The sequence below is a fragment of the Trichechus manatus genome, unplaced genomic scaffold (assembly GCF_000243295.1).
Source record: "Trichechus manatus latirostris isolate Lorelei unplaced genomic scaffold, TriManLat1.0 scaffold00003, whole genome shotgun sequence".
In the NCBI taxonomy this organism is placed as follows: Eukaryota; Metazoa; Chordata; class Mammalia; order Sirenia; family Trichechidae; genus Trichechus; species Trichechus manatus.
In genome coordinates, this window is record NW_004443939.1 from 12164046 (window position 1) to 12174216 (window position 10171).

The 10171-nt window shown below is 36.7% G+C and overlaps 1 protein-coding gene across 2 annotated transcripts in view; it reads left to right on the forward strand.

Moving 5' to 3' along the window:
• LEPR (leptin receptor) overlaps window positions 1-10171 on the forward strand; it is a 229277-nt gene that overhangs the window by 146134 nt on the left and 72972 nt on the right. For both annotated transcript variants that reach the window (XM_004369025.1, XM_004369026.2), the window contains exon 4: window positions 2845-3165. In XM_004369025.1, the coding sequence (XP_004369082.1) occupies window positions 2845-3165 (321 nt within the window). The remainder of the gene's footprint in view (window positions 1-2844; window positions 3166-10171) is intronic.

A 10171-nucleotide genomic window follows, 5' to 3' on the forward strand; every position in this document is an offset into this window, starting at 1 on the left:
AAAACAATTTCTGAGGCCAACTCTTCAGACAGGGATTGGACTGGACTGTGGGACATAAAGTGATACTCGTGAGGAGTGTGCCTCTTAGCTCAAGCAGAGACAGGAGACTAAACGGGCAGCTTCTGTTGGAGGTGAGATGGGAAAGCAGAGATGGTTAGGAGCTGGTTGAATGGACACAGAATCGGGTGGAAAGGAGGAGTGTGCTGTCACAGTATGACGAGAGCAATTAGGATCACATAACAATGTATGTAAATATTTTTGTGTGAGAAAAAACTTTTAAAAAGAAATGAAAGATATATTAGTTTTTCTTCCTGTCAACTACAGGATCATCCTTAAGAGAAAGATTACAGATGTTCTTTTAATATATTGTGTTTTTAACTGCTGTGAAGCATAGTAGTCTTCTGTTTGAAATTAGCCACACATTGCTGATGACTTTTGCACCCACTGGCTTCACTTGTTCTTCACTGCATTTTGATTATATTCTGATTTTTTTAAGCCTAAATCACCTAGTTTAGGTTGGTTTCTAAGTTTTTAAAATGCAAATCATCGGGCTGTCTTTAACAAAACCCATTTTATCTGGCAGCCATTATCTCTGTGTCAACTAGTTTTGAGCATCTCCTTGACTACTCCAGCCTATGGCACTCCTATGAGCTTCCCTATAAGTCTTCCCTGCTGTACATACTGTTCTTTCTCATTGTAGCCATCTATATGCTTGCAGAAAATACCCAAGATAGCTCCATGGTTACAGATTTCCAAACAATTATGCCAGAAGGGCCTATCAAAGAGAAATAATACAGTCATTCTCTTCTGCATTCTTTTAAAAATTAAACTCTATTCTATTGTTTTCATGTTGGCTTTCTGAAAGGTTTGTGGTCTGATAAAGTTTTGAGAATCAGAAAAGATCCTGGGATATTGTTACCATGGTAACATATGCCTTCAGATGAATATTCTGGACCCCTCGTTGTTTAGAATTCATTTGGAGGGAAAGAAAGATCATTTCCAAGGACCATGTAAACAAAATGCAATTATCTTTTAATTAAACTGATTCAATTGTTGCTACGTCTATGAAGCTTATTACATTTTAAATTTCAAATAGTTCTTTGAAGATTTTAGGCTAATTTCAGTTCAGCCAACTGAATCCTGCATGTACAGCTAGAAAATAAAATGCTGCTAATTAGTACCATTACATATTCATGGTTTTATAAAATGAAAAAATAAACTATTCTGTTTTCATTGAAAAGTTTTGATTTCAGAAACATATGTTAGAAAGATCTAAGCCCAAAGGAACACAGTTGCAATGAGGATTCACTTTTGGTGACGTGATGCCTAATTGTCATCACTGTGGACACAATGATATTAATCATGTTAATCATTTTTGCTTTAATTTCTGCATCTAATACATATACATATTTATATTGATTTGTATTTATACAGAAAGGTTTAAAAACAACATCATAATGTTAGCAGTTGTTACCTAAGTATTGTTTGAATATTTTTACAAGCATGTATTACTTTTGTAATTTAGAAAATTAATTTCTGAATTGATTGGTTTGGTTTCTATTTTCTTACATTTACCATAATCCTTCAGAATTCTCTTTCTATATTAGTTGTGTATATAAGGTAACACTAGGAATAATTTAAAAATTTTAGTTTTATGGTAACTGTATTAGAAAAAGACAATCAGTATTTTATAAAAGATAACCCATTGCCTTCAAGTCAATTCCAACTCATAATGACCCTATTGGACAGAATAGAACTGCCCCATGGGGTTTCTGAGGCTGTAATCTTTGCAGAAGCAGACTGCCACATCTTTCTCCCGTGGAGCATCTGGTAGGTTTGAATCACTGACCTTTTGGTTAGTAGCCGAGTGCTTAACCACTGTGCTCCTTTTATAAAAGATAGCTCTAAAATATTTGTCACCTAATTTTTCAATTGTTGAATTATTTAGGTCACTTGTAAGAAACATTATGGAAAATTATCACTTATTAAAAAAATAATTATGGAGAATTTTATTTTCAATTATACATTTAAAAAAGCTTAACTTTTGAGGATTTTGTTTGTACATGATTATATAATTCTTAATTTTTGTGTGTTTAAAAAGTGATAATGGTCTTTAATAAGCAACAGATTTTTAGGTAAGAAATCTGTTGTTACACATAGGTTCTTGGAGAGTTCATTAAGGACATGTCTTATGTGATGTCATATTATCTGGAGAATTGGGGGCAGGTTCAGAAGATCATCCAGCTGTCCTGAGGTCAAAAGCAAACCCTTTTTAAAAGCATCCAGTGAAAGTAGTCTTAACATTTTGGTGTTATTCTTTTTAAGAAATATTAAAACACCACTTTGAATTTACCTCTATAATTGCTCATCCTGAACCTTCCCATTTATCCTGAAAGTTAGTTAAAATAATTATGTTTTATAAAAGGAAAATAAATTATTAGACTGTAATTTACTTTCATTAAAATATAAACGTAAGATGTTACGTTAATGGGGAAAAAATAAAGTGTGAATTTCCAAAAAGGGATGCCAGAGAGTGAAGTTATTTCCATAAATAAATAACCCTTTCAAGTATACCACTTTGTAAAGTGGAAGCACAGAGCTATGCATTAGGCACTTACTGAGCACTTAGAAAGTAAAACATTTACTATTAAGCTCAACATGGTTTAATCTCAGGTAATTCCCATTTATGTCTTAGTCAAAATGATTAAATGTTTTTCTTTGTGTCCTTTTAATGTGTTAACAGAGTTTCTTTGTGATAACTGTGTTTAACTTAGATATTTCCCATTTATATCTTAGTCAAAATGATTAACTGTTTTTCCATGTGTCTTTTCCGTATTTTAACAGAGTTTATTTATGTGATAACTGCATTTAACTTGGCATATCCAATTACGCCCTGGAGATTTACGTTGTCTTGCATGCCAACAAACATGACCTATGACTTTCCCTTGCCTGCTGGAATGTCAAAGAACACTTCCAGTTTGAATGGAAATTATGAGGCAGTTGTTGAAGCTGAATTTAATTCAAGCGCTACCTACTTTTCTAACTTATCATCCAAAACAACTTTCCATTGTTGTTTTTGGAGTGAGCAAGATAAAAACTGCTCTGTACATGCAGATGGGAAGACATTTGTTTCAAGAATAAATTCTTTAGTTTTTCAACAAATAGGTAAGTATTTAATGTTCCAAGCACTAGGTGTTATTTTTAGCTCTATAGAGCGAAGTGTTGTAATTCTCTAAAACCTGTATGAAATAGATGTCTTATGGATGTGATTCTTAACATGTGTTGTCATTTTATATTAATAATAAAAGTAGGGTCAATCATATGATCAAACTAATAAATAAGCCCAGCATTATTTTATATCCCCCCACCCGAAAATAAAATAAAAATCTACTAAGGGAACTCTTTTCACCTAAATACATCCCTTGTAGGCTTCTAAACTTGCTTTGAAATGGAAAAAGCACACCTTATTTTTGTTAACTAGATAAAATATCAAATGAATAATAATACTGTTGAATTAGTTACATTTTAAAGCATTTAAGAATAGTATTTGTTCAAGCAAGGAATCTCTTGGTAACCAGTATCCATTTTAAATCGAGGGGTTGAGGGTTTTTTTTGTTAAGTATAGTGCATACTGAATGTAGTTAGTGCAGTTAATAATTCTGCATCTGGAAATCTAAACAACAAAATGATTTCCAAGTCTTACTGGAAAAGCTAAATAATGCAGAGTCAGTTGACTCAGCAATATAAAGAGACCTATAGGAGTACCTAAGTATAGCACTGCTAGGTGGGGTTAATTGGGGTTTCTCAACCTCAGCACTGTTGCCATTTTGGACCAAATAATTCTTGGTTGTAGGAGGCTGTCCTGAACATTTTAGCATTGTTAGCAGTAGCCCTGGCCTCTACCTACTAAATATTAGTAACACTCTTTCTCTGGTTGTGAAAATGAAAACGTATGTCCAGACATTGTTAGATGTCCCCTGGAAGGCAAAATCACCCCTGACTGGGCACCCCTGATTAGATGAAAGAAACATGCCAGTATGTTGCAAGCAGTTTAGGAATAAGAATAAAGCATAAATATGCAAAATTCAGACTTTTAAAACAAATTGATAGTTGTAATTACCAGTGTCCATTATTGAGTCCATAGCTATTTAATTTGAATGTAAATGAAGTACTATTTTAATTTGTAAGGGAATTTAGCCAATTCAGTAGTTATTAAATATCATAAGAATGAACTTGAGAAGTCGAGGTCCTTGTAATGAGCCTTGAAATAGTCAAAATATGTTAGCCCTTTTTTAAGTTACCAAGGGGAGGATGACCATAATGCCAAAGATTTTAATTTTACATATAAATAAAGGCTACTAACTAGTTACTTCAAAGTGAATTTCAGACTTTAAAATTACTTGGTTAAGTGGAGGTTTCTGAGGATTTTAATTTATTAGTCTGCCAAGTACACTGTTTGCTTTATAGAGCCCAACAAGGTTGCAAAGTCTGTGTTTGCTGTTCTTGCTTTTACATGACAAATCACCAGTAGATTATCTTCATCATCAGTACTTCAGTTTTTCAGTGTGTGATGAAATATGCTTTCATCCGTTGTGTTTGAGGCCCACCATATTACAATAACAAGAATTTAAGGCATGCATCATAGTTCAGATGTGAATGACTGTGCCTTTATTGTTAAAGCAGATACGTGACTATCCCTCCAAATGTGCTGTTGTTGTTCTGACTCGTAGAGACCCTATGTCCAACAGAACAAAAGACTGCCCGGTCCTGTACCACCCTACAATTGTTTCTATGTTTGGGCCTGTTGTTGCAGGCACTGTGTCAATCCATTTCCTTGAGGATCTTCCTCTTTTTCCATGACCCTCTACTTTACTAAGCATGATAGCCTTCTCCTGGGACTGGTCCTTCCTGATAACATGTCCAAAGTAAGAGAGACGAAGTCTCACTATCCTCTCATCTAAGGAGCATTCTGTCTGTACTTCTTCCAAGATAGATTTTTTTCATTCTTCTGGCAGTCTATGGTATATTCAGTATTCTTCACCAGCACCATAATTCAAAGGAATAAATTCTTCTTCATTCTTCCTTCATCATTGTATAGTTTTCATATGGATATGAGGCAATTGAAAATACCATGGCTTGAGTCAGGCACACGTTAGTCCTCAAGATGACATCTTTGCTTTTAAATACTTTAAAGAGGTCTTTTGCAGGACATTTGCCCAATGCAGTATATTCTTTGATTTCTTGATGGCTGCTTCCATGGGCATTGATTTTGGATCCAGTGAAAATGAAATCCTTGGCAACTTCAGTCTTTTCTCTATTTATCATGATGTTGCTTATTGGTCTAGTTGTGAGGATTTTTGTTTTCTTTATGTTGAGGTATAATCCATACTGAAGGCTGTGGTCTTTGATCTTCATCAGTAAGTGGTTCAAGTCCTTTTCACTTTCAGCAAGAAGGTTGTGTCATCTGCATATCACAGATTGTTAATGATTCTTCCTCTAATCCTGACAATGCATTCTTTTACATATACTCCAGCTTCTGAGATTATTTGTTCACCATACAGACTGAATAAGTATTGTGAAAGGATGCAACCCTGATGCACACCTTTCGTGATTTTAAACCACACAGTATCCACTTGTTCTGTTTGAACAACTGCCTCTTGGTCTAAGTACAGATTCCTCATGAGCACAATTAAGTGTTCTGGAATTCCCATTTTTTGCAATGTTATCCATAATTTGTTATGATCCACACAGTCAAATACCTTTGCATAGTCAATAAAACACAGGTAAACATCTTTCTGGTATTCTCTGCTTTCACCCAAGATCCATCTGATTTCAGCAATGATATTCATGATTCCATGTCCTCTTCAGAATCTGGCTTGAATTTCTGGCAGTTCCCTGTCGATGTACTGCTGCAACTGTTTTTGAATTATCTTCAGCATAATTTTACTGGCATGCTTTATTAATGATATTTTTTGACAATTTCCTCATTCTGTTGGATCACCTTTCTTTGAAATGGACACAAATATGGATCTCTTCCAGTTGGTTGGCCAGGTAGCTGTCTTCCAAATTTCTTGGCATAGATGAGTGAGCACTTCCAGTGTTGCATCCATTTGTTGAAACAGAGGGAGGCATGGTCAACATGGCGGAGTAGTTAGATGCTTCCTATATCCCTCTTAAAACAAAGACCTGGAAAAACAAATGATTTGATTCTATATGAATATCTAGGAGCCCCGAACAAGGCAAAGTTGAGAAATACGTCTGAGTGATACGGGAGAGGGAGACCGTCTGGAAGAAGTAAAGAGGGCCAGAGCCACGGTGAAACTGCAGCACCGCAGCCACACCGGTCCGCAGTGAAGCAGGCAAACAGCTGTGCTGTGCGTGTGCTCTGGAAGCAGTTTCCACATTGAGAGAGACCTGGCAACAGAGATTCTGTTTGGACACTTCGAACCAGTGAGAAGCAGATCCCAAGAGGCTAAGATAAGTACATTCATGTACCCTTTCACAGGGATTAAAAAAATAAATAAATAAAAGCCCATTTGGGAAAAACCTCTCTCCCTTTTACCTCCTCCCTCTGCGCTCTGCACCAGGAGTCCGCTGGGCCGGAAGTAGATCCCAAAAGGCACCCTGACCCATTCTCCTCGCCTTGGAGAGGGAACAAATAAACTACTGGCTCCCCTAAGCCAGGAACACAGGGTTGGCACAGCTCCTTTGCTAGGCACAGGTTTCGGGTCCGCAGACTCTGAGTGCCTTACACCCCTGTATAGACTTGTGGGGACCCATCTCAACAGCGTTAGCCCTCACTACCACAGTACAACAGGGTAAACATCTGAAGTTTAACTTCAACTGTTTCAGCTGTGAACTGTCAGATTTGTGACACTCGAAACAACCCTGCCCCTTAAGTAGGCACTTTTATTGATCTGCAGCAGGGGCTTGAGGACTGGTGGTAGCACCTAAAGTGCCTAGACACCTGCTACAGGAGTCCAAGAAAAAGTGGTACCCTCGAGTCTTTATAGCCAACAGAGTGGGGTGCTCATGTTCCGGCTGCAAAACTCACCTACCTACTCACCCTAGAGAATAGGGACACGCTTTCCTTTCAGACTCTCGGGGGCAGCCGTCAGCCCCCTGCCTGGCTCAGCACATGATCCCCTACCACAGCCAGAGTCCAGTGCCTGCACCAATCACCCATGCCTCTCTAGGACTGGGGGTGAGAGCCTGTATCACACACTTGGTGACCGACTGCCTGAACACCCAAGCTGAACCCATATAGGAAAATTTAAGAGACTCCTGTGTGCTCATACTCAGTTACAGAACTCACTACCTGGTGACAGGACATTAGAGATCCAAACGTGTCAAAAATTAAACTAGTGCACACTAGCAGCCTATTTGGGCATATCAAAACAAAACAATAAGAAGCTAGGTCTCACTAAGCAAATACAAAATAAAATTATAATAAATTATTGATGACTTGGAGACAACAGTCAATATCAAGTCACATAAAGAGGCAGTCCATGATGGCTTCAGCAAGCTCCCAAAATAAAGAATCAATAAATTCTCTGGAGGAGGAGAACTTCTTGGAATTACAAGAGGCAGAATACAAAAGATTAATATACAGAACTTTTCTAGAAATAAGAAAAATGAGAATGCATAAACATCCAGGGAACATACAGACACAGTAGTAGCAGAACTTAAAAAAGTTATTCAAGAACATAATGCCAAATTTAATAAGCTGCAAGAATCTATAGAGAGACAGCAATCAGAAATCCAGAAGATTAACAATAAAATTTCAGAATTAGACAACTCAATAGAAAGTCATAGGAGCAGAATAGAGGCAGTAGAAGTTAGAATTAGTGACATTGAAGATAAAGCTCTTGACGCCAACTTATTTGGGGAAAAATCAGATAAAAGAATTAAAAAGAATGAAGAAACTCTAAGAGTCATGTGGGACTCTATCAAGAGAAACAACCTACGAGTGATTGGAGTACCAGAATGGGGGATAACAGAAAATACAGAGAGAATTGTTGAAGATTTGTTGACAGAAAACTTCCCTGATATCATGAAAGATGCGAAGATATCTATCCAAGATGCTCATCAAACCCCACATAAGGTAGATCCCAAAAGAAAGTCACCAAGACATATTATAATCAAACTTTACCAAAACCAAAGATAAAGAGAGAATCGTAAGGGCAGCTAGGGATAAAGGAAAAGTCATCTACAAAGGAGAGTCGATTAGAATAAGCTCGGACTACTCAGCAGAAACCATGCAGGCTAGAAGACAATGGGATGAGATATTTAAAGCCTTGAAGGAAAATAACTGACAGCCAAGAATTATATATCCAGCAAAACTGTCTCTCAAATACGATGGCAAAATTAAGGCATTTCCAGATAAACAGAAGTTCAGGGAATTTGCGAAAACCAAACCAAAATTACAAGAAATACTAAAGGGAGTCTTACGGTTAGATAATCAATAACACCAGCTAACAACACGAGACTAGAGCAACCAGATATTGACTCAGATACGGAAATCGAAAATACATCAAAGCTAAAACATTGAAAATAGGGAAACATATCAATATGTAAAAAAGGATAATATTAAAACAAAAAAAGAGGGACTTAAAAAATGGAGACATTGAGTTTATGGAGGGGAAATGAAGGCAATATAAAGTAATAAAAGACTGGTATAAACTTAGAAAAATAGGGGTAAACATTTGTTGAAACACCTCAATTGGTATTCCATCAATTCCTAGAGCCTTGTTTTTTGCCAGTGCCTTCAGTGCAGCTTGGACTTCTTCCTTTAATACCATTGGGTCTTGATCATATGCTCCCTCCTGAAATGGTTGAACATCAACCAGTTCTTTTTGGTACAGTGACTCCGTGTATTCCTTCCATCTTCTTTTGATGCTTCCTGCATCTTTCAATATTTTGCCCATAGAATCCTTCAGTATTGCAACTTGAGGCTTGAATTTTTTCTTCAGTTCTTTCAGCTTGAGAAATGCTGAGCGTGTTCCTCCTTTTTGGTTTCCTGTCTCCAGGTCTTCGCATATTTCATGATAATACTTTACTTTGTCTTCTGGAGCCACCCTTTGAAATCTTCTGTTCAGCTCTTTTACTTCATCATTTCTTCCTTTTGCTTTACTCTGCATTCAAGAGCAACTTTCAGAGTCTCTCCTGACATCCATTTTGGACCTTTTTTTTTTTCTTTTCTATCTTTTTAATTACCTTTTGCCTTCATGTATGATGTCCTTGATGTCATCCCACAACTTGTCTGGTCTTTGGTCATTGGTATTCAAATCTGTTCTTGAGATGGTCTCTAAATTCAGGTGGGATATACTCAAGATTGTACTTTGACTCTCGTGGACTTGTTCTGATTTTCTTTAGCCTCAACTTGAACTTGCCTGTGAGCAGTTGATGATCTGTTCTGCAGTTGACCCCGGCCTTCTTTGAGCTGATGATATTGAGCTTATCCATCATCTCTTTCCACAGATGTGATTCCTTTGTATTCCATCTGGTGAGGTCTACATGTATAGTCACCATTTATGTTGTTGAAAAAAGGTATTTCTAATGAATAGGTCATTGGTCTTGCAAAATTCTGTCATGCCATCTCTGCTGTCATTTCTATCACCATGGCCATATTTTCCAGCTACCAGGTTTTTTTCTTTGTTTCCAACTTTCGCATTCCAATCACTAGTAATTATCAATGCATCTTTATTGCATGTTTGATCAATTTCAGACTGCAGAAGTTGTAAAAATTCTCAATTTCTTCATCTGTGGCATTAGTGGTTGGTAAGTAAATTTGAATAATAACTGGTCTTCCTTGTAGGCATATGCATATTATCCTATGACTGACAGCATTGTATTTCAGGATAGATCTTGAAACGTTATTTTTGGCAGTGTATGCAACACTGTTCCTTTTCAATTTGTAATTCTTGTCATAGTAGAACAGATGCTTGTCCTATTCAAAATGGCCAATACCACCAGACTGACAAAAGAAAAACAGGAGAGGACACAAATAACCCAAATAAGAAATGAAATGGGGGACATTACAACAGACGCAACCAAAATAAAAAGGATTATAACAGAGTATTATGAAAAACTATACTCCAACAAATTTGAAAACCTAGAGGAAATGGATAAATTTCTAGAAACACACAGCCTACCCAAACTACAATAAAGT